The 26,547-nt window shown below is 35.4% G+C and overlaps 1 protein-coding gene across 3 annotated transcripts in view; it reads left to right on the forward strand.

Moving 5' to 3' along the window:
• Positions 1-26,547, forward strand: part of ACVR1C (activin A receptor type 1C) — an 84,095-nt gene that overhangs the window by 25,057 nt on the left and 32,491 nt on the right. For 2 of the 3 annotated variants that reach the window (XM_036421707.2, XM_036421710.2), the window contains exon 2: positions 9,912-10,142. In XM_036421707.2, coding sequence (XP_036277600.1) covers positions 9,912-10,142 — 231 coding nt within the window. Of the gene's footprint in view, positions 1-9,911; positions 10,143-12,798; positions 12,965-26,547 lie in introns of those variants that run through there. The other variant, XM_045575385.1, reaches the window with a different exon arrangement.

Here is a 26,547-nt window from a genome sequence, read left to right on the forward strand (position 1 = left end):
GGGCTGTGGGCTGCATTTTGCACCATGAGGTCTTGGCAGTGTCAGCTGTGATTTGGTGGGGTATCACTCTGGGGTGGTGTTGGGGCCTGTGTCCCACTTGGGATAAGCCAAGTGTTGGTTTGTCAGCGCCAGGTCCATGGTGCCATTTATTTTTAAATGGCCAGTGTGCATCATGGTAGCTCCTGCATTGATCGTCTGCCCCCTGGTAGTCAGTGTGCATCATAGCTAATGGTCAGATGGACTGACACTTAGACTTTTATATATATAGATTCTTTAATTCAATTACACCTGTAAGAAATGTTCTTTCGGCTTTCCTCCTTCTCTTTCTTTCTTAGCTCTTATAGTATTTGACATGTATTAAATACTTGTGATGATAATTTTTTGTGTCAATTTGGCCACAATCACTAGATATTTAGTCAAACACCAATCTGGATATTGCTGCCAAGTTATTTTTTGGTTTAAATTAACATTTAAATTCAAAGTCTTTGAATGAAACAGATTATACTCCATAATTGGAGGGCCTCATCAAATCAGTTGAAGGCCTTAAGAGAAAAACAAATTGAGGTCCCCTGAAGAAGAGAGAATTCTGCCTCCAAACTGTCTCCTGAGTTGCAACATCAACTGTTCCCTGGGTCTATAGCCTGCTGGCCTACCCTTCAGATTTTGGAATTGTCAGCCACCACAATTCAGTGAGCCAATTCCATAAAACAAAACTCTCTCTAGATATAGAGATAGAGATAAACATATATATGTATCCATGTATATCTTATTCTGTTTCTCTGAAGAACTTTAATATAATATTCATGGTTTAAAAATATTTTATTGATTTTAGAGAGGAAGGGAAAGGGAGACAAGAAATAGAAACACCAATGATGAGAGAGAATCATTGATCACACTCCGTTCCTCCCCTCCCCCTCCCCCATCTGGGCATCAAGCCCGCAACTCAGGCACATGTCCTGACCAGGAATCAAAATAAACCTGTTACTTCCTGATTCATAAATTGATGCTCAACCACTGAGCAATGCTGGCCAGGCACATTTTTCATATTTTTAAATCTAGTTAACATCCATCACCATACATAGTTATAAAAAATTTAAGATTCCACATATAAATGAAAGAGTATAGTATTTTTTTCTCTCTCTAACTAATTTCACTTAGCCTTATTTCATAATGCCTTTAAGACTCATCCATGTTGTTGCAAATGGCAAGATTTCATTCTTTTTTTTATGGCTGAATAATAATATTCTAATATATATAAATACAGTAGATTCTCCTTATCTGATTTCACTTTCTGGGATTTCAGTTACTTGCAGTCAACTGTAGTCTGAAAATATTAAGTGGAAATTCCAGAAAGTCATAAGTTTTTTAAAAAATATATATTTTATTGATTTTTTTACAGAGAGGAAGAGAGAGGGATAGAGAGTTAGAAACGTCGATGAGAGAGAAACATCGACCAGCTGCCTCTTGCACACCCCCTACCAGGGATGTGCCCGCAACCAATGTACATGCCCTTGACCGGAACTGAACCTGGGACCTTTCAGTCTGCAGACCAACGCTCTACCACTGAGCCAAACCGGTTTCAGCAGAAATTCATAAGTTTTAAATCCATGTTGTATATTCTACTGCTTGTTAGTCACTTAGCAGCTGTCTCGATTATCAGAGAGACCACATTTACATCATTTTTATTACAGTACATTGTTATGCTATTTTATTATTAGTTATTGCTATTACTCTTAATGTACCTAGTTTATAAATTAAACTTTATCGTAGGTAAGAATGTACAGGGAAAACATAGCAAATATGAGGTTTGGTCCTATCTGTAGTTTTAAGCAACCATTGGGGGCCTTGAAATGTTTTTCCTCACACTTTAAGGAGGACTACCCTACCATCCATCCATTGGCAGACACTTAGGTTGTCTCCATATCTTGGATATTGTAAATAATGCTTTAGTGAATATGGGGTGGATATATCTTTTCAAGTTAATGAGTTTATTTTCTTCAGATAAATACTCAGAAGAGGAATTGCTGGATCATATGATAGTTCTATTTTTAATTTTGAGGGGAGCCTCGTTACTGTTTTCCATAGTGACTGCCCTAATATAAGTACATTTTCATTAACAGTGCACAAGAGTTCCCTGTTCTCCAGATCCTTGCCAACATTTATTATTTTTTGTGTTTTTGATAATAGCAATCGAAAAAGGTGTGAAATGATATCTCATTGTGGTTTTGATTTTCATTTCCCTGATGCAAATTCTTTAAATTCTTTAAAATTGAAACATTCCATGAATAATGACTTAAAAATAATTTTTAACATCTGGGACTTTACCATAAAGTAATTCACTTACCACCAATCAAATAGATTGTGTATTATCTCACACCACAATCAAATTCTTTGTGAATTTAAGGGTTAACAGTGAAAGAAAATATTGAACATTTAGAAAATATCTGGGTGTGGGTTTGCCAAATTTGAAGGCAAGAGAAGAAGGTGCTAACTAAAAGACTGGGAATCAAGAGAAAATATTTGCAAATATATTTTTGTTTTTGTTCCTTTTTCTAAAACAATGAGGGTAGTACGTTAGGAAAAAAATATATAAATATGAAAGTGGGATACGTTATATCTATGTAACACATATGACAAAGGACTTATGTCCTTATAAAGAGCTCTTTCAAACTCAGAAGAATAAATTTAAAGTTCATACAAGAGATAAATGGCATGGGTAAAAAATTTATGCAAGAGGAAATCCAAAGGAAATATTTGAAAAACATAAAGTTCAACCCCATTAGTAGGGACGTGCAAATTAAAATATGATGCAACTTCCATCTATCATATTAAGATTTTAGTGAGACTAATGCTGACTAGTGTATTATGAAATGGGTACTTTCATACAAGGCCAGTGGAAATCTTAATTGGTACAACTTTTCTGAAAAGCCCTTTGACAATGCCTATCAAGAATGTCTGATGTTATAATTACAGTTCTGGGACTCTAGCCTAGAAAATTATCTTGGTTAAAGATTAATCCACAAAGATATTCAACAGAGTGTTATTTAATTGCAAAAACTGGAAAGAACTGAAGTGCCTAAGAGTAAGGAAATTCTATAAGCCATCAGTTAAGCTAATGTTCTGAACTATAAACGCCATCAAATAACTATAAAGAAAAGCTTATAAAACTCATGATGTAATGCTGACAGAATAAAAAAAAAACACTTAAAACTGTGTTTATAGGTAGAATTTGACTATAAAAAACTGCTATAGGAATAATTCACTGAAAGAAAACATAACACAATTAGAAAATTATAGGGTTTTGAATCATTTTATGAATTTGGCTATTTTTTATTCCTCTGTACTTTGCAATTTTCTACGATTTTTAATTTAATACATGTGTACTGTTTTTTGTTTTTTTTTCCTTTCCTCATAGGCCATATCCTACTCTAGGTGTTGAGGATATGATGGTAGATAAAATTGGAAAGTTTCCTGTTTTCATTTTAGTGGGGCCAAAATAGTAAATATGCTAATTACAGATTGTAATAAAAACCAGAAAGGATGGGGAGCAGAAGATCATTTGTCCAGGGGAGTGTGTGAAGGTTTGTCTTAGGTGATGTCATTGGAGCTGAGAACTGAATATTCGGAAAGAAAAGAAGAGCAAGAACTGCGAGGGGGAAAGAACTTGTTATGTAAAGCTACAGAAGAGATCAGTGTGCGTGGGGCCTGAGATATAAGAATTGAGTTTGAGAAGTAGGAAGAACCCAGACTTAATAGCCTATTAGGTCATAATAACAATTATGGATTTTGTTTTATTCTAAATGTAATTGGAATCCATTGAGTATCGCTCTTCTCCCAAGCAGGAGGCAATAAAATGTCTCAAGACTGAGGGAACAGTTTGATGAGAGATCACTTACGCTGCCAATTTTTAGAAAAGAAAATACCTTCTCAAATTCCATGAGAATTATATGGGAGGATAGCAGAAGAAATGTGTCCTGTGATAAAGGACACTGTTTGTTTGTTTGTTTTGTTTTGACATGATGCTCCAGATGGGAGACCCCAAATAGTGTTTTTTTCTTCCTTCCTTACATGACCACAAAGTCTAAAGTTGTGATCATGTGTATATTGTGGTTGAGAGGTTAGGCCAGAGTCTGGATGTCTAACCCAACTAAGAAAGGCTGTGAACTTTCCCTCCATCTCCTCAAAATATCATAGTGGCATTGAAAAGAACATTGGATTCTCATATGATAAATATAGGGCAAGAGAAATCATTGAAATAACAGTGCATGCATTTGGGTACAAACCTGTCCTTGTTCATATTTGTAAACTCAACTCCCTCTTTTTATCTCTCATGGATAAGATAACCCTAATGTTACTTATATAGAGAATTGGGACGTGAGCTTAGAGCAACAGAGAGCTATAAAGCTGGAGAGGTCTTTAGCGATCTTTTCACCTATTTCCTGACATCATAATATTTTAGGTGAGGAATCTATTAGTAAGATGTTGAGGTTGAGAAACTTGTTTGAAGCCTTTCATGGTTCCTGGTAGAGAGAGGCTGAAAACTCAGGTTTTGTTTAGGGCTGCTTTGGGACTGAGGACATTCAGAATGCTAGTACTGTTCTTCAAAACATGCGGGAACCTCTCTAGGCAGAGCCCTGTGCTAGAAGTCAAAGTTCTCCTGGGCAGAACCCAGTTAGGGTGGACCCATCCCTTCTCAGCTAGAAATTTGGTGTTTTCTTGAATAGGAAACATAGCTGCCACATTGCTTAAAGGGACAGTTTACCTTTTTTTGAGTATATTTCTCCTGTATTTTAGGAATTCTGAATTTCCTTGGGTACAGCCTGGCAAATTGAATTTCTAAAAGTTGATTATCTATTGAAAGCTCATTTAATCCAAAAGTTTACATTTATATTGCCCATATATTAATTCTTTCTTCCTCTACTCTACTTTTCCTTACTAATAAGAAAGAAAAATGCTTTTAAATATGTGCATGACAAGAAAACAAAGTTCTGAAAAGAAACAGAAAAGGAAAAGAAACTCTTTGCCTGATTTTCTTTGCTCCTTTCTGGCTTTATCTCACAGTCACAATTATTAGTTGTATTGGCTTCTCTCCTGTTGCCATATTTTCAGATTCAGCACACTGATAATATATATATATATATATATATATATATATATATATATATATATATATTTTTTTTTTTTTTTTTCATTCAGAAGCCTGTAAATGATGAATATTACATATTTATCAGGTCAAACTATAAAGCGTTCTGAAATTTAAAAAATATTTCATGTTCACTAGCCTGTTCTAAAATTGGGAATATTGGCCTGGCCAGAATAGCGCAGTAGTTGAGTGTCATGTGAACTGTGAACCAGGAGGTCACCATTCAATTCCCAGGGTCAGAGCACATGCCTGGGTTGCAGGCTTGGTTCACAGTAAGGGTTCATGCAAGAGGCAGCCAATCAATGAATTTCTCTCATCATTGATGTTTCTATCCCTCTCTTCCTTTCCTCCCTCTGAAATAAATTTTAAAAATATATATTTAAAAAATAAAAATAAAATTTGGAATATTGAATCAACTAATGACTGGAAAAGAGGAACGGGTATGTGTCAGAAATTTACATAACACACTGGTTAATAGTTATTTTATTATAGAGACACAAAATGGAGAAATCTAGGAAATATAAAACCAACTTATTGCAAATTGTATCTAATTCAAAACAATGACTATTTCTCAAGAAACATTTGATCACTTTGGTTCACTTTTTGTAGTGTGGTAGTTTTCACATTTCTGGACACTAGCATGTGCTTGCCATCACCTGTAAACATGCACAAAAAGTTTTTTTCTGGTTGATTAGAAATGTGCACATCCATTGGTTTCATGCGGGTAACAGATGTCTGGAGGGTAACAGATGTCTTGGCTTTTACAGAGTAATTGACAAAAAGGGGGAAAGAGGATAATTAAAGGGATGGGAGGAGACACAGGGAAAGTGCAGTCTTCCTTGTGGAGGAAAATCCAATAGACCTCCTTATTCTTCTTCAATTTCATTTGTACCTCTTTCCATATGACTCAAGGAGAGTATAACGGGAAAATATACAATAAAGAAACATAGGGCTGGACTAGTCTGCTAGTAACAGGATTTATCCTGTCATGGAATATTCTAGTATAATTGACTCATTTAACAGCAGTTTAAAAAAAAATCACAACAACAAACAAACTATGAAAGCATAAGTCTAATCACTAATGGCAACCTATGTTTTTATTGGCCACACAAGGGTTCTATGTGGAGGATGGTTAGCATAGATATGGTTTAATTGTATACCCATGTTGTGAATTGGTGGGAAAGAAAAATTGCAAGACTGAGTGAGCTGTATGTTAGATATACATCTTAGGCTCTTGTAATTTGCTCTTTGTTCTACAGTACTGCCAATTGACCTGAAATAAATGAGAACATTTAGCATATGTTTGCTGCTGTTATCAACAAATTCTCAATTATGTCAGTGTATTCCATTGTGCAGCATTCAAGTAAGCTGTCATTTACTACCTCTTAACTATATAACCTGGGCCTGTTTTATTCTTCTGATTTATTCCTTTCACTTTAAATGAAGGTAATTTTATAGCCTGTTAGTCAGTGAGTATCCATGTTATTCCTTGATGAGAACTATTATGCAATTGTTTTCTAAGTAGCTAGTTTGCTTTGAAGAGAAAGTATCAGGTTAGGTACCTAGAAGCTTATACTTATTACAAAACTCAGATAACCTGAATGATAAGGTTCTTTGTGCTTGATGCAAAGCCCATGCTATTGATTTTTATTGGACTACCTGTCTCCTCAGAAAATAGGTAGATAGAATTGTTTTAAATATGTTAAATGTTTTAAAAGGTAATTGGGACAAAGCAGATCAAAATCTCAATTATTAAGTTGATTATTAATTTCCTTCTGCTGAATAGAATTACATTTTATTCACATTTATTAGGAACTGGTTAGATGGGGGAATGGTTTCTGTCCCCATTTTTAAAAAAATCAGCTTTAGTAAAATAGAAGCAATATTGCTTGAGTAGTCTAACGACCACATTAATTTAGTCACTTGATCTTTTTTGAGCCTCATTTCATTACCTATAAAATGGAGATAGTGACAGCTAACACCCACAGTTGCACTGGGAATTACACGCCGTGATAAACACATGAGAAACCAGCATATGTCTGGTTGTTGAGTGCTTTACGGTTGTGTTCACTCAGTGGGTCCATATTCCTTAATTGCCTTGGTTTCTAGGTTAGGCTTCTCCTGGAAATAGAAAATTCAAGGAAGCTCTGACGAGGTGTCTAGTAACAAATAGATTGAGATTGTATGTCAGGAGATTTATAATCTCAACTTCAGCCCCTAAAAATATGAGATTGAAGAATAAACAGAGTAGAGTTAGTTTCTTTAAAAAAATGTTCCTTATTTTGTATTTGTGAAAATCCATAAATTTTAAATTTATCAAGTCATAAAATGCCATATGAGACTTCAAGGTTTTTGGATCCACTGCCTCCTCTAGTTTATTTCTCATTTTTAGAGGAAGGCAGTGAGAGCCCATGAAATTAAACATCTTCTCCAAAGTCAATCAGCCTGTGAGTGACAGAGCTGGGACTGCAACCTTCATCTTTTCCTGACCTTTATCTGGACCATCACCAGACACCACCCTGCTCTGGGACTGTCTAGGTTCTAGCATGAACAAAGAAATGAATGAGAATATTGAACTCATTGAGCAGAGCAGAAAAAGATATATTTCCTTGTTATGCCTTTGTAATGGTCTGTGCACCTTAGTTAATTCAGCCATTCCTTTATGGATTACAAATATATTTTGATTATTTTCATAGAACAACTAGCTTCATCTCCTTCAGTAGGAAAAATACATATTCACTAATAATTACATAATATTTTCTATGTACAAGGCACTGTTCTAAGGATTTTACATAGGTAAACTAATTTATTCTTTGTAACAACACTAGAAAGAAGTATGTTTTTCTTTTCTTTCATATGAAGAAATGGAAGCACAGAGGGGCCAAGTAATGCCCAAGATTACAAAGCTAGTGTAACTAGAATTTGAAGGCCTTGAGGTTGGAATTGGAAGATGCTAGAGAGATTTCACTTTCAGAAGACACATGGGTGGATGGATCCTCATTCTATGAGCTCTCTGTTATGCAAAGAAAGTGACTTAAAACTCAAGTTACTTAGATTTTACATATCTAGTTCTACTGAATACCAACAATCTGATAAAATTCCACTGTAGCACACAAATATCAACAACAGAGTACATTTATCTTATTAAAAAAGTTAAAAGTATATCCACTTTATTCATGTCCTTTTCTCATCTGCCCTCTTCCCCTCACCATTTTAAAATTTAATTCTTTATTGTTGAAAGTATTACATAAGTCCCCTTCCCCCCCATTGACCCCCTCCAGCTCGCTCCTATCCAACAGAGTACATTTAAATTGATCACCATTGGAATAAATAGAAGAATGAGCCATTATGCTTGGTCCAAAGTTGTTAAAAAAAATAGTATTTTATTTTATGTTTGTATTTCTCTTAGCACATAGAAATAAAAATACTTATAGGGATGATATTCTACTAGTCAAGAAAAAACTATCCAAAGAAGATATAATTTCTATTAATCACTACGTAATTTTTTCTTTCTTACCCTCTTATATAGGAATATTATCTATATTCACTTTTATATTGGTAGTTTGAGTTGAGTGCAAGTTCAATACATTAATTACCATTTATGTATTGAATATTGTATAGGTATAAACTCAGCTCCAAATTGACCAATTAGTAATTTAAATGCTTTCATTTGAGTAAAAATGATTGCATTGTAAAAATTTGGATAGTCAGACAATTGTTGGGGGCAGTTATAATTTTTTAAAAAAGTTTATTAAAGTAAAAATACAAAAGGCTTATTCAGTATTATATTGTTTTAAAACAATGGGACTAATAAAATGTAAATAAATTGCTCACCACCACTACACTTTTTTGGCTGACAGATATTTTACATCAAAACACAAGTACTGCATCACTTGGACCATGTGAGTTAATGTGTGTGTGTGTGTGTGTGTGTGTGTGTGTGTGTCTTGCGCACACATGTGAGGTGGGGAATGTGGAATAAATCTGTGAAGCGAACAAATTAATTCAGCAAAATGTAGATTTTTTGAAAGTTTTATTGCATAGATATATGAAATTCTATAATTGATGTGTTTTGCTTTATTGAATAAATGTGTTCATTAAAGAAAATTGCCTGAAGGCTATAGTGCTTGTTCAAACGACTCATTCTAAGGTGTATTCTTTAGTGAAGAGGGGGAAGTATAATGGCTCATCAGTGCCTTAAAGTTCGCTAGGAGAATAACAATAATATTAAATGTTACAAAATATGCTTGTAGAGACTCACACTATTTTTTCTTTAGCTGTAAATATCGATGGTTAGATTTGTATTTAGCACATTCACTTAAAAAGGTTACAGAGGAAAGAGTAAGTGAACAGAATAAACTGTGCCGTTTGGTTACACAGCTGCTGCGATCACACTTGAATGTTCCACAAGTGATGCCAGACAGGCCCCTCGTGGTTGCTGTGTTACTGTATCCTCGTGTTTCAGAGGCGCTATTGATTTAGGGATGAGCTGATTAAGCTTAAGAAGAAGGGATTTAGACAGACCATGGATGAGAAAAATTGTTTTAAAATATAATAGCAATAAATTCCCAAGAATCCAAACAAAGTAAATGATGATTGTGCAACCCGTTTAAACAAAACACCTGACGGAGAGAGCGTTAATGTGTTCGGCACGTGATTATCTGGTGCTGTTTATTAAGACTGGGTTTCTACACTTAGGTTTGATGAAACGAATTTGCATGGTGTCTTTTGTATCCTAAAGCATTGTTGCTTGCCTTACACGTTTCAGGACTGAAGTGTGTTTGTCTTTTGTGTGACTCTTCAAACTTCACCTGCCAAACGGAAGGAGCATGCTGGGCTTCAGTGATGCTAACCAACGGAAAAGAGCAGGTGATAAAGTCCTGTGTCTCTCTCCCAGAATTAAATGCTCAAGTCTTCTGTCATAGTTCCAACAATGTTACCAAAACCGAATGCTGCTTCACAGATTTCTGCAATAACATAGCACTGCACCTTCCAACAGGTAAGGGGTTTGTTTATCTTTGTTCATTCCAAGTTTAATTTTACTCCTGGGAAATCACACACATAGTAGACATCAACCTCTTCTGTGTTTCTTTAAATAAAATCTGTTTTACAGTTCTTTCCTTTTTTTTTCTTCCTTTGTACTGGTAAAATTGTCTAACACTTAGGTGAGGTTGATTTTTTTTTTAATTGTGCAAGACTGTCAAAACATTGACAGCACATTATAATTTTGAAGAAATTTGTCTGTGTGAATTGCATTTTTGGAAGTGATGAATGGACCTAAAGTAAACGTAAATTTTTATGGATTATTTTAAAGGAAAGACATTTAAATATACATTAAGGAAAGAAGAAAGAAAAAAATAGAGAAAAATAAAATATTGTGGACTTCCAACTTTTATGGAGACAGAAGCTTTTATTATGGGTACTTTCTGTATAGCTTCTTTATGTGACCACACACATGTGAAAACATTCAGTAGCAGAAAGATATTATCACTCAGATACATTCCTGCCTTCCCCCAATGCCATGGTGTTTTATCCCAATTTACAAAATACTGAAAATCTTAATCTCATATTTTATCAGCAATATGGGATCTGAAACTTTGGGGGATATTAACTCAAACCAAAAAATAACTTATGACCTGAGGGTGTTATGTTAGTGAATCTTCTGTATTTATTAATACAGTAAGAAGTAAGTGCTTGTTATTGTGTTAATGTCTATATACAGATACATACTCTTCCTTATAAATTAACATCTTAAGATACTGTTATCTACTCTTAGGCATTTGTATATCACCATATCAATATTCCACTATAAAAATTAATTTTCTTAAATTTTTCTTAAAAAATCTACTTTAAAATTTTTATTTTCTTTATTGATTGAGGTATTGCATATGTGTCCTTATCTCCCCATTGCCTCCCCCCTCCCCCACATCCCTACTCATGCCCTCACACCCCCTGTTGTCTGTGTCCATTGGTTAGGCTTATATGCATGCATATAAGTCCTTTGGTTGACCTAAACCCCTTACCCCACCCTCCCCTACCTTCCCTCTGAAGTTTGCCGGTCTGATCAATGCTTTGCTATCTCTGGATCTGTTTTTGTTCATCAGTTTGTGTTATTCATTAGATTCCACAAATGAGTGAGATTATGTGATATTTATCTTTCTCTGACTGACTTATTTCACTCAGCATAATGCTCTCCAGTTCCATTCATGCTGTTGCAAATGGTAACAATTCCTTCTTTTTTATACCAGCATGGTATTCCATTGTGTAGATGAACCACAGTTTTCTAATCCCCTCATCTGCTGATGGGCACTTAGGCTGTTTCCAAATCTTAGCTATGGTGAATTGTGCTGCTATGAACATAGGGGTGCATATATTCTTTCTGACTGGTGTTTCTGATTTCTTGGGATGTATTCGTAGAAGTGCAATTACTGGGTCAAATGGGAGTTCCATTTTTAGTTTTTTGAGGAAACTCCATACTGTTCTTCACAGTGGCTGCTCCAGTCTGCATTCCCACCAGCAGTACATGAGGGTTCCATTTTCTCCACATCCTCACCAGCACTTGTCCTTTGTTGATTTGTTGATAGTCATTCTGAGATGGTACTGCATTTGTTGTTTTGATTTGCATCTCTCAGATGATTAGTGACTTTGAGCATGTTTTTATATGTCTCGGTTTTCCTTATTTCTTTTTTTGAAAAGTATCTATTTAGTACTTTTAACCTATTTTAAAAATAATTGGCTATCTTTTTTTATTATTATTATTACTGAATAACTTATTTAGTACCTTGGGATCACTACCACAAGTGTATTCAGAAACCATCTTCTTTAAAAAAACAATTTTATTATGGTATAATTTAGATATAAGGAAATATATTTTAAGTGGGTATTTTGATAAATTTGACACATATAAGGTGTCCCCAAAAATGTATACACTCTTTAACAGCTGATTGCTCAATTTTGAAAATGAAATGTATTATAGTAAACACATACTCTGTATGTGAATGGTTTTTAACATCTCAATTTCTAAGTGTTAATTGATAGTAAATTAAAATTAATTTTGTATATTCACCATATTTCCTACAAACTTGCCAAAATAACATATTATTTGTGGTAGATTTTTCAAGATTTTTGATGTTTTTACATATACAATCATCTGTGAATACAGGAAATTTTAATCTTTCACTCTGATCTGTATGCATTTTATTTCTATCTCTTGCCTTTTCACACTGGCTAACACTGCCAATTAGATGAATAGCAGTGATGAGAGTGAAGTTCCGTGCCTTTTTCCTGTCTGGGAGGAATGTCTTCATTTTTTTACCATTAAGTATGATGTTATTTAGTTCTTTTAATAGATGCTTGTCATCAAACTTTTAGTCTCACTTCAGGGGAAAGTGTCCTTATCATGAATAAATTTTAAACTTTTGCAAGTATTTTCATGAATTTATTGAGATTATCTCATGATTTTTCTATTTTAGTCTATTGATAACACGGATTATATTAATTGCTTTTTCAGCTATCATTCATAACAGGAAAGTTGTGTGTTGTCTATCCAGTAATTATTCCTATGTAATAATTTGTTGAATTCATCTTCTTTTTACTTAAACTAAGAATTTGCTTCTGATCACGGCATTGTGTGATAAATTGACAGGAAATTGAATAGCCCTGTATATGCAGTCATCTGGCGGCAGGTTGTTCTCTCTGGGAGGCAGCACTAAATGGTTATTAGCTGTATTGCAGCAGCAGCTGTTGGGAGAGGCATTGGGAATCTCCAGGCTGAGCGCCGACACAGCCGGTGCCAAGAACGCCACTGCTTCAATGTCATCAGTGAGTGTGATTGATATCCCCTGCTCTGCCTATCAGAGATTTATCACCTTTAAATGCGATCACGTATAGATGATATAAGCATTCTGAAAAATTAGATCGTATGACATTTCTATGGTAATTAATACTCTGCATCACTTCCACGGGCCAAGAAAGCAAAGGTTGGGAGGTGATCAGAGGAAGTTGGAGAGAATCTGAGATCCCTTTGAGGAAAGCCGAGTGGATCCTTGCCTCTTTGGCTCATTCCTTCAGCACCCTGACCGTGGGGCCATTTCTGATAGCTGTCTTGATGTAGGGATGGTAACTCAGTCTTGTCATATTTCAGCTGGCCCTCTTGTTCCTTAGACCTTGTGTGTAATATTGGGCTCTTGCTTCATTTCTTTGTGACAAAGTTCCCACCTTGAATACAGCTTGTGACATTTTCCTCCTCACTCCTCTCCCTGCTGGTTCTCTAAGTACTTGGCAATTGGTAGGAACTCACACTTGCCCTCCTAAAAAGCCTCTTACGTGTCTGACTAATTCCTAAACCTTTGGACTGGTGACTTTCATACATGTTTCCATTGTGACACAAAGGCAGATGTAAATTTTACATAATTTCCCCCAACCCGCATTCACACACAACTGAAACAAGAATTTTATAACATATTCTTACCATTAAAATGTGGGAGATACTCTATGCTCTTTCATTAAGTAAAAATGTTGGTCAACTCCCACTAATAGGTTCTGTTTACACTGTTTTGTTGATATTTAAAATGCGGTGATTTTAAATGAAGCAAGGACATTTATTATTTTAATTTATTAGTAAAATACCTATTAAGAAGCAGATTAGTATTTTAATTTCACGTGTTTTTTCTTTTCTTTTAAAAGGCCTTTTTAAAAACCTCCTTACCCATTCACTTTTAATTCTAAATTGAATTAAATGTAAGTGTGATTAACTCAGATCTTTGTAAGCAGTACTTGCTTTAGATCATATTAAATTCAGTCACTTGCCCTTAAAACATACTTTGTTCTCTGGCATTGGATGTGGACTTAATTTTTATAAGTTAATAATTTTTTTGTAAAACTAATTCCATAGTTGGGTAGAAATAGTTCCTTCCCTGAAATTTATTGAAGTAGAAATGTTTTATGTCACTGGAGTGACTTTCCACGTTCAACTGTTATCACAAACTAGAGGGCCAGTGCATGAATTCATGCACGGGTGGGATTCCTTGTCTGGCCAGCAATCAGGGCTGATTGGGACTGTCTTGCCCAGTTTGGATCAGGACCAATTGGGGCAGATCTGGGCGGCTGGCCTGGGGGAAGGACAACAAGAGGTTGGCCAGCAGTAGGAGGTTGGCTGTGGGAGCACACTGACCACCAGGGGGAAGCTCTTGCATTGAGCGTCTGCTCCTGGTGGTCAGTGTGAGTCATAGAGACCAGAAGATCGATTAGGGTCAACTGGTTGTAATCATTGCTTAGGCTTTTATATACATAGAGGATTTTTTTTTCTATGTAAAACTTGAAAGAAAACAACCATTTCCAGAAACAGCGATTTATTTGACTAGTGCTTTAAGTTCATGTCCCTACAAATGGGAAATATGTTATTATTTTCACAAAAGAAATTAGAAAAATTAAAAATAGCCTATGCAAATCAGTTAAATAACAAAAGCATATATATTTTATGTAGTATACCCTATCTAATATCTTCTTCCTGTTTGTTTTTTAGACCAGGTAAGAAAAGCTATCTTCAATTACAGAACTATCTGTCCATCTTTCTGGGATGCTCCTCTTCTTGTTCTTTCTCCAGTGACCTTTGACCTAGTACTCTTAGACACCGTTAATATACAGTAACTCTGCAGATTGTCCACTCTTAGCTTTTTTTGAAATTAGAAGAGGAGCCACGTTGGTGGGAAAAATTCACCTCCAAAAAGTAAATGATGTATTCTGAACTATTTAAGAATATTTATGGCTTTTCCTTACTGGTGTGGCTAAATGGTTAGTGTGTTCCATTCATTGAAAGGTCTCAGGTTCAATTCTTGGTCAGGGCACATATCCAGGTTTTGGATTTGATCCCTGATCAGGACACATACAGGAGGGAACTGGTAAATGTTTTCTCTCTCTCTCTCTCTCTCTCTCTCTCTCTCTCTCTCTCTCTCTCCAAATTCAATGAAAACAAAACATCCTCAGGTGAAAAAAAAAAAATATATATATATATATATATATATCAGTTTAAAAAATACAAAACTCATACAAATAATATGCATTTTGGGGGTGGTGGGAGACATCAGGTAGGGTAAACAAATAATAAACAAAAAAGTTTCGTTCACATAGAAAGATGTTTTGAGTGTATGTTTCCACAATGTGCTCTGTCTGCGAGTCCTCTTAAAGTTCCCCTCGGTTCTCACAATTCCTTCACTAATTTTGCATAAATGTTGCCTTCTATAGCTATACCCCAGTCTCTTGAACTCTTTTTCTCATATTTGAATTTCTGATAATTCCAATATCTATAGTTGGTTTGCTGTTTTTTTATTCTACTAACTCATATTCTTGTTGGCTGCTTTCCTTGTGTGTTTTGTGATTTTTTTTTTATTATGAGGTCATGTTTTGGGGATCCATCTCTGGAGAATACGTTTGAAACCTATATTTAAAATGTGTTTCTCCAGAGAAGATTTACGTTAGTTCCTGGCAGATATTTGGGGGTGATGTTTTGATTACCGTATTTTCCGGCGTATAAGACGACCCCCCTAATTTTACAGTTAAAACATAGATTTAGGTCTATATTCGCTGTATAAGACTACCCCCCACTTCCGAGGCAACACCAGTTCTTTTTTTAATAGACCGCCTCTCTGACTCTGGCCAATCTGAGCAGGCTTTTTTTTCGTTTCAAAAGTCATCTTATACACCGGAAAATACAGTAAGTTTTTTTTGGTCAATATATGGCATGAATTCTGGCTTTAAGCCTGCCTGTATGGGTACATGCTTGTGGGAAGGAACTATTAAAGATGTTTTTTTTCCTTCTGTGCCCCAAATCAAGGTTGAGACAAATAGATGAATATGTTTGCCGTCTGAACACCATGTTCTATTTTGTTTTGTTTCCAATCAAAGTTTCCTAATTTATACAGGGATCTCTAATCTGACCTTTCACTTAAAAAAAAAAATTTTTTATTGATTGTTTTCGAGAGAAAGAAAGGAAAAGAGAGAAAAACATATGAACATTGATCATCTGCCTCCTGCACTCCCTCCACCTGCCACCTGGGTATGTGTCCTGACTAGGAATCAAACCACCAACCTTTTGTGCACAGGACTACTCCCAGCCACCTTAGCCACACAGGCTAGGGCAGGAATCAGTTTTGATCTCCTAATCTTGTGAATCAGTCTCCTAAACTAAGCACTTAACCATCAAGAACTGGACAATACTTGTAGGGCAAATGGCAGCACTGGTGCTCAAGCACCGCTCTCATTTTGCATTTCAGTTTTGCCCATTGAACAGTTCTTTTATTTTCCCACCAGCTTAATCATGTAATAGAAAAAAAACACACAACATTTTTCATTTATAGTTTATTCAGCATTTTTGTTTGTGCTACACCAAGAAGGACATCTGTGGACATTCAAGTGTAACTTGACAGAAGTGGAAATTCCAGGACAGTTTATTTTTGAAATGATGCTGGCATAATTATCTATCCATATGGAAGAAAACAGGGCCCTACAACAGTGTCACACTCTATACAAAAATAAATTATAGCTCAATTAGATATCTAATTGTGAAATGCAAAAACAATTTAAATGTCAGAGGAAAATTTAGAAAAAAATTATTTTTGTGACTTTATAGTGTGAAGGCTGTTCTTAAATAAGACAGGAAATCCAACTGCTATAAAAGGAAAAGATAAATATAATTGACTCATGCAAACTAAAATAAAAATGAATGGTAAAAGATAACATACATAAAACAAAAGATAAATTAAACATGGAGTGGAAATATTTGTAACATATATGACTGAAAAAATGGTAACTATAATATTGTCTCTATGATTTATTAACAAACAGACTCAGGAAAGTCACCAGCCTACTTCCAGATTTCTTGTTATGTGAATCAGCGAACACCCTTATTATTTAAAACCTTATTATCCAACTTTCTGATAATCTGATCTGATACTTTTTTCTCATGCGTATGTTTTATATCTAATAAGAAAAATGTTGGGTTTTGTTATTAGGGATCTTAAGTCCAAAGAAGATAAAAGTTAAGAAACATGATTTGCTCAGATTGTGTTTTCTAATAGAAACCCTGTGTTTAGCAAAGATATCAAAGGTCTCTTTCCTTATTGAAAGTGTAAACCAGATATAAGCCCATATTCTTGTAATCTCAGAGAGGAATCTTGGGCTTATTATGTTGCAGAGCAGGGAGAAAAATAAAAGAGAAGAATAGAGAGAAAGAGAGAGAGAGGTAACATAAAGAAATTATCCAAATATGTCAATAACACTTAAATATAAATAATTTAATGTAAATAGATAAAGCATTTCAGTTAATAAGCAAAGATTATCATGTAGGATAATCCAATTTAATTTTTTAATGTATAAAAAATGAAAGTTTATAGAAAAATTGAAATTATTGTGATGAAAAAAGATATACCATGCACATACTGAACAAACAAAAATGTTGATATTAAGAGCAGACAAAATATACTTTAATACTTAAAAAAAAGAGTTAAAAAAGGTCACTTTATAATGGTTACCAAGATTCTTAACAAATTGAACTTTCTGCGTGCTTAAAGAGCATGGTCTCGAAAATAAGGAGAATATTTACAAATCTATAAGGAGAAATAGAGAAATCAACAATCTCAGGAGGAGATTTGAATACAGTACTATGTTGGCAATTGATAGAAATAGATTAAAAAATTAGAGTAAGGCTATATATGATTGAAATAACATGACTAATAGCAACCTAATATTTTAGATAATTGTAATTTACCAAAGCCAAATAGTCTTATGACACTAAAAAACTTGAATGAGTAGTTTTTAAAATGGTAGTTAAAATACCCATAAAGATTTTAAAGTCCAAGAGGCTCTAACAGAAAATTTGCAAAACTTCTAGGAACAGATAATTCTTGTACAAACTCATCTAAAACATAGACAAAGAGGAAACGCTCCTTAACTCATCTTATGCATATCCTTGATATAAAAACCCACCAAAGACATGAAAAAAGAAATTATAACATATTCTCACATATGAATATGTACATAAATATTGCAATTTCAACATGGAACCCTATAGGAAAAGGGGTTCTGGCAAACACAGTAAAAGGGCGAGGAAATGAGTACTCTCTATATCAGGATAATGGTTACTCTTGAGGAAGGGATAAGGTTGTGATCATGTGAGAGTAAGGGGACTGAGGGATTGGGAGTTTATAATTATTTCTATACCCAATCTAAATACATATTGTATGTACTGTTTTGTACATCAATTACATTTTACAACAAAAGAACAAAACATCATTTTAAAGTAATTTTTGAATATAGTAACTTTATGGAAGTTACACATTCTAGTAACATCTGGAGATGGTATTGAGAGCTATCTGGCTAAGGACATTATTTAACCTTTTCTTATAAATTCTTATACTGACTTGTTTTGTTGCACATATGTTCTTTTTCTAATGAAAAAAAAATCTAATGGATGGGTCAGAGTTTACTATGACTATAAGTAAGAATTTCAAGATATTTAGTGTCTTTCAATACCCATTGAGTCCAGAGCCTAGACTTTTAGTTGGTGGTGTGGCTGTTCACCTAACAGACAGTATTTTCACTACCCTTAAGGTAAGTGTGGCCATATGACTGAGTTCTGGCTAATGAGATGAGTGGCGTGTTTTGGAGGACTTCTGAGAAGCCTCCAAAGCAGAACTGGCACATTGCCATGCCATCCTCCATCACACTGCCTAGAAGTAAAGGATGGAGTTTTAGCAGCTGCCTCAGACCCTGGGGTTAATGGCAACACCACAGGGATGGCAACAAGGGAGATGCAAGGAGCCTGGCTGAACACTTCATGGAGCCACTTGCTAACATTGGATGACCCATCTTGAAAGAGAAGATAAAACTATTTGGTTTCCTTTGTTATTTGTAGCAAACCCAGTTCTAATGAACATGGAAACAGCAAAATAGGTCATCCAGAATTTTATCTACTTATTATATCTGGCCCACAGACAAGTTTTGTGTGATCTACACAATTTCTGGAAAATAAAAGTGAATTTATTATAATGTTAAAAATTAAGAGTATTAATATGAAAATCCTAATGTGTGATTTTCCATGAAAAATCAGGAGGTCTGGCATCCTCGATGACTTTCTTTTCTAATCAGTTGGCTGAAACCAAAGAGACTGACCCTTCCTTATTGGGCATGGGCTTTTCCTCTTCATTCATTCATTCATTCATTCATTCAATATATATAGCCAATACATATTGAAGTTGGTTACTTATAGGATTCATTTTTATAGGAATTACTATTCATTACTAGTTCATGCTTGCACTAATTACTACCCTTCATGTGGAAATAGACTATTCTACAAAAACATTCAAGTCCTTGGCATCTTTTTGTTCCCAAAACAGAGTGCTTGGAAGGATAAGTTTAATAATAATTTCTGATGTTTCCTTTCAGATTTCAATAGACTATTTTAATAAAGCTATTATATTTGACTAACTCAAATAATTAGTTTCAATAAAGGAAATACATGCACAACATTAAAACGTAGGTGCTTTATTAACCTCAGAACAATTTCTACCTTCCTGTTCTGCTCTCAGTGTGTAAAGAGAAAAAGAAAACTGATATTTGTATCAGTTAAGACTATGTGAACTATGCATATTGATTAAGCACATGTCTAAATGAGACTTTCAATGTAAACCAAACTTTCAATATAATGCCAAAACATTAAAATTTAATTTATCAAAAATTTACAATTTTAAAGCATGTTATAATTATTAAAAATCCAACATTTAGATAGTGTGTAACATTCTTTTGGGAGTTTAAAAGTCTTATTTGCATTTCTTTTCAAATTCATGGTTGTCTCTTTTATGGTGTTTTACTTTAAATATACATTCATTGATCTAGTCAATGTAAGGTGACATCCACAGGCTGAGAAATGCTCATGGGACCCCCTTGTGGACTTGTTCTGCTATCACATGAACAATCCATTTATAGCTCATTCTCTGAGAATTCAGTGCACACCTGGCAGGTGTGCCAGATGTTCCCTCCCCTACCCCCCAAAAATGAAAGATGCTATGAATTTTATATTTTGGAAAGTGCTGTGAAATGCAAGAATATAAAGAAGTCGAACTTGTGCTTTAAAAGTTTAATGTAGGAAGATAGGAAGCATTTCTTGTCTCCGGAAACAAGTATACTGATTTCAGTTATGCAATTTTGTTCATAGGGATGTAATGGGACATTGAAAGTAAAATTTATAACCAATACTAAATTTAGGATTTTACATTATGTAAGCCCCTACTCTCTCAGTTCTAGAAATACTATTACCTATTTACTCAACTATCATTTTGGGTGATTGAACTAGGTCACAATATGATTAGCTTACATCAGTCTTTTCTAAGCGAACAAACTGCACTGTGTGAATGTGTTACCTGTGGGAGAAATGATGCTAGCATGAACTTTAAGACAGAAAACTGTAACTTTTCCTTTGTCATCAATATTTTAATGTGCCTTCTCTGAACAAGGCTCTCTGCTGTGAGCTGGGGAGACGGAGATACAACTATGGGTGGGGCTTCAAAGGAAATTTTCTTTTTCCCATGCAGAAGGTTGGCTTGAGGAAAAATTAAAATATTCTTCTAGTAATTACTGTCTAATGTCTTCACAGAGGATATGCGTTTTGATGACAGATTAAGAAATGAATCTCTGGGTCCATGACCTGAAATTAAGAAAAATGGTAGGGTCCATTTAAATTCTCTTTCCTATGTTGTATTAATCTCACTTCTGCTTGAGTCAAACTTTTTTTATTTTATTGATTCTTTACAGAGAGGAAGGGAGAGGAATAGAGAGCTAGAAACATTGATGAGGGAGAAACATCTATCAGCTGCCTCCTGCACACCCCCTACTGGGGATGTGCCTGCAACCAAGGTACATGCTCTTGACAGAAATTGAACCTGGGACCCTTCAATCTGCAGGCCAACGCTCTGTCCACTGAAGTAAACTGGTTTTGGCAAGTCAAACTTTTCTCATATCCCTTGTGCCAAAGACTATATTCTTCAGTCTAACATTTCTATTTCCTTAAAATATAAAAATATTATTAAGCTTACTTTCAGATGCTAGTGGATGAAAGAAGATTGGAAGCTTCTCAGTGTTCTTCACATACTCCCAGAAAATCAGCAGCATAAGAACTGTTCAGGGAATCTTTTTATGTGTGGTGTTCCCTGCCTGCCATACACTCATTAGATCAGGCCAGATGAAGGCAGTATATGCTTTCCATTTATAGACTGAGCACTGGCCAACAAAATGGTCTGTCAATGGCTCATCTGATACAATTCAAAGGCAGAAATAATTCTCATGTTATTTCCATCACTGTCATGACTCAGTGATAGAAATATTTTATAATTTATAAGATAAAATATTTTATAAACTCTAAGATTATAAAATATTTTGATGCTCTTCAGTAGTAGAGGTCCATGCTAATCAAAACCAAATTGTTTGACATGATTATTCTTGCTCTGAGAAAAAGGGAGACCATTTGCTCTTCATTATAGTGGAGCATGTTGGAGGGATCTAACTGAAATAACTTCTAACTGGATTATTCGTGATGACATTTATAAGGGTGACTATGAGGACACAGGAGGCTAAGACAGGCTCAGGGTGTGGAGGGGCTGCCTGCCATAAGCGAGTATAGAATTGCATGGGGATATTAGATAAATAAAATAAAAAAAACACACACCAATGTTTGTGCTCCAAAGACCTCTACTCAGAAAACTACAAGGCACTGGCAAAAAGAAATAGAGGAAAATACAAGCAAATGGAAGAATATATTGTGTTTATGAATCGGTAGAATTAACATCATTAAAATGTCCATACTACCCAAAGCAATCTATAGTTCAATGCAATCTATACTAATAAAAGAAAGATGCAAATCGACCATACCTTCGTGATACCTACCATCCAATCAGGGGTGAGTATGCAAATCAACCTAAAAGATGGCGGCTTAATTTGCATACATAGGCCCAAAGCAGCCTGGAGTGGGAAGGTGGAAAGGCAGCTCCAGCTGGAGCAAAGGCGGTGCTGGCAGCCAGGGGAAGGAAAGCCCATTCTTGCATGAATCTTCGTGCATTGGGCTTCTTGTCTCTAATAAAATACCAAAAACATATTTTACTATGCTGTACACCTGAAACTAATATAATATTGCATGTCACCTATACTTTAATTAAAAAGGTCTTTATACTCCAGAATTAAAATGAGACATGAAAACAAAAAAATAAGGTGTTTGTGACTTAGCTCCTTAGACTCATTAGTTACATATTATTTTATATTGGACTGATTCATCATGAATGGAGCTCTTCATGATGATTTTTCCCCTCCCACCTCCCTTGATATTACATAAGGTTTCCTTCATATTTTTACTTGCGAAGTTGTTTTGGAATTGTCCCCTCGCTGGATCATGTATTCATTAGTAGAGTCTAAATGCCACGAGGGAATGGGTGGTGCCCACCTTCTCTGGCACCCCCCTTAGAGAGTCCTCAGTGCAACATTATACAAGCCAATCCATCTGGATCTAGTCTTTGAACCAATTTAGTAAAGCAACAAGAAACCAATGAGAAATGTATTTTCATTACCATCAAGCAAATGTTTGAAATGATGGTACCCACATATAAAGATGCTTTATAATGGCAGGTTAAAAGATGGTCATCAGGAAGGTTTGGTAGATTTCCCATTGTTTAGTGTGTCACTCTGTTTTGTTGAGGAATAAAATTATAAATTATTCATTTGTTACTACTCCCTTTCTCTGCATTGTCTTGGTTTAATGCATGTGGAACTTACGTAAGGGAGGTATTTGTGGGCTAGGCTCTGACTCATCCAGACTAGTGCTTTCCTCTCTTTTCCTCCCCATCCTCTTCTATTTAATTACTAGGGACTGAGGTAACTTTAATTAGCAATGCAGCATTTCCCAGACCTCACTTTTGGGATTAATATATCTCCCCCTACCCCCATGGAGAATGCATCTCAATTGACAATCTCCAAAATTGGGAATGACCAAATAATGCATGTTCTCTTATGATAAGAAAAAAGTAAAACCTGCTTGAAAAATTAATATGCTAATCAGAGGTAACTTATCAAAATGCCTTCTTCACTGCACCATTGTCTCCTTCTACCATGACTCATTGTCTCCTTCTACCATGACTCATGTAGACTACAGTTTTTCTTCATTTATCTCCCATGGGGATGACAATCAACATTTGATTTAGAAGACTGTTTTACAAATGTTTGCTTTAAAAAATTGCTCAGTGTTTCAGGAGGTCTTTCTGGACGGTGTTGCTAGTGTTTTTCTAGCTGAGTAATCTTTTTTTCTTACTAACTTGTATCAGTAAATTTATTCACACAAAAAAGAAACATTACCCTTGTGTAATAAACATTCCTGAAAACAGCAGCCTTCTCTAGAGCATTATTCTATTTTCAGGGTTGCTGACCTTTTGCTTCCTTATTGGTTGCCATAGTGACGATCTGAGCAATGCATTTATTCAAATGAGGGAATCAATAAGCTTTTTAACTGTAATGTTTATATTGATAGCTCCTAATAACAATATCAAAATAAAATTTACCCATATAAATGTATCCAATAGTGGAATTCTATTATATTTAAAAAATGTAAGTGTTTAAATAGATGTTTATGTGAATTGCAAGTGATCAAGTGTATTCTGTGGCTTTCTTAGAATACTTTTGTGAGCACATAAAAATATAGATAAAACTTGAAATGTAAATTTGAAAGATCCATGTGAAATGCTTAATAATGCTTTCATAAGCAAACTTCAGAAATTGCAAGTGCCATAGTTAATGATTTTAACGCAAAGTCAAGTTAGAAAACGCTTACACTTGGTCATAGGAACACTTAAGGCCAAGCTCTCCCCGTATGTGCCTGTGCAACTTCTAATGATTTCACAGGAATCCTGAAACACTCAGGAGAAGGCAAGTTGTTGATCTGCCAAAATGCAGGAGGCAAAGTGGAAGAGCATGAGTTATGTTTGTTTCCAAAGTTCACTTAACAGCTTTAAATCTTTTACTCATTGGTTGTAGCCAGACTACTATTTTTAGGATAATAATGAAACATCTATGAACACAATTTTGAGGATTTTTATTATTTTTCCTTTAGAATCAAGTAATAATTGTTTTAAAATTATATTAATATATTCTGGTTGCAATGGTAAGTAAAAAGTAATTACATTTAACATAACTTATGGTTGTCAGTTGCAAAGAAGGAAGTCTGAGGAGTGACTTAATTCACAAGGTCCATTATCACCGCAATTTGTCTAGACTGTAAGGTGCAGGTGTTATGCTATTAATTCGATGCCTCATGTCTAACTAACCCTCGCACTGGCCTTTATGGAGCAACTGGAGGGGTGCTGGGAGAGGGTGCAGTTTGCTCAAGGCACAATAGCCACATACAACCTGCTTCTCTCTCTCCAAAGCCTGCATTTTTTTTTTCTTCTCCTTGATGTTCGAGAATCTAAAATTAGGTTAAGACTCCAGAACTGTGTATCCCTATTCTATTAAACATACCCTAAGGTTTATTGAAAACAAAAATCAACATCCCCTGCTGCTAGGACTAGAGGATAAAATTAAATTGATGCTGAGGCTGTCTGCAGTTTGTGGAAAAAACAAACTATGTGCTTATTTCAAGTGTCAAAATAACTTCTTTGAAAAACACAAGCAATATCTGACATCATAGATTTTTCATGTATCACTGTTTTTTTCTAAATTAATTAGATTTCTTAGATATAGGACGAACTTTAAAAAAATTGGCTACATGTATTTTAAAATTAAAGTTTAATTATATCCCCCGATGTTAGGTGGTTTCAACTATCATATTTATTTTTCTGAAATGAAAAACTCTTATCCTTTACTTAACAAAAGCACTAAACTAGTAAAACTTTTAGTGACTCTGCTATTCAAGATCTAGTTATTGACCATCTGCCCTTGTAAACACGGGGCATCGTTGAGAACAAAGCAGGCAAAGTTCTTCCTTCCATGAAGCGCATGCTCTGTGGAGGAAATCAGATAATAGATAAATGAATCTATGATGTGCCAGGTGGCAGTAAGATCCAGGAATTAAAATAAAACAGGAAAAGGGAGCAGAGAGTGAATGGGGAATGAGAAGGAAGGACTATTTTAGACAGGGTTGTCAGCCAAGACCATCATTTCCTGCCAGGATTATTTCATTAGGTTTCTAATTTGTCTCTTCTTGTGCTCCTAGTGACTTCACATAGCTGCCACACAGAATATTAAGTTGGATCATATTTCACTTGCCTACTCAAAATCCTGCAAGAGCTTCTACTTAGAATCCAATTCCCAGTCCTTAGCCCGTAAGACCCCCCCATGTCCTTCCTCTCTTTTTCTTCCGTGGCCCCATTTCTTTCTGTCATCTGATCTACCTCGCTCCAGGCCTAGGTTGTCCTGAACACACCAGTAGGTCTCTATCTCAGAGCACCTTACTCCTGCTGTCCCTCTGACGGAACACACTGCCCTGAGACACCACCCGTGCTGGCTCCCTGACACCTGCCAGAGCAGCCTCCTAGGACCACTCTATCTAAAGTAGTGTTGTCCATCACCCTGTCTCTTTCTTCTACTTCCTCTTTCTTTGTAGCACTTATCTCCTCTTGCTGGATGTGTGGAACATAAGTGTCACAAGAGCAAGGATTTAGTCTCTCTCACCAACGTATCTCCACACCTGGATTGGTGGCAACATATTATTGCAGGAGCTCAGTAATCACTTGAATGAATCTGAATGAATGTGCTCTAAGAATGGACTGCTGAAAAATGGAGAGAAAATAGGAGAAACATGTCAAATGCTTAGAGATTTTAAAAAGGAACCTGGCCCAGGCTGGTTTGGCTCAGGGGGTAGAGCGTTGGCTTGTGGACTGAAGGGTCCCAGGTTATTTCTGATGAAGGGCGCATACCTCAATCCCTCGCCCTAGTTGAGGCATGTGTATGAGCCCACCAATCAATATGTTTCTCTCACCTTGATGTTTCTCTCTCTTCTACTCTCTCTGAAAATCAATGGAAAATAGCCTTGGGTGAGGATTAACATAGATAAACAATAAACAAACAAACAAACAAACGAAGGAAGGAAGGAAAGAAGGAAGGAAGAAAGGAAGGAAAGAAGGAAAGAAGGAAGGAAGAAAGGGTCCCCTGTGTGAGTGCTTTTCTTGGTCCTAATTCTGTCTCCATTGGCACCTGGCATAGCCATTCCTAGCTGCAGCCTGACCTCAGCCTCCTTTCCCATCTTTATTCATAGCACTCTGAGCCTTTGCCAACTATCATCAGTGTACCCTGCGTAGAAGCACATTATAGATCTAAAATATTGGTGATCACATTTCCAATTTCTAAAATATGTGAAATGGGTTGATTGATGGTCATAT

Source organism: Pipistrellus kuhlii, unplaced genomic scaffold (assembly GCF_014108245.1).
Source record: "Pipistrellus kuhlii isolate mPipKuh1 unplaced genomic scaffold, mPipKuh1.p scaffold_m20_p_7, whole genome shotgun sequence".
NCBI lineage: Eukaryota > Metazoa > Chordata > Mammalia > Chiroptera > Vespertilionidae > Pipistrellus > Pipistrellus kuhlii.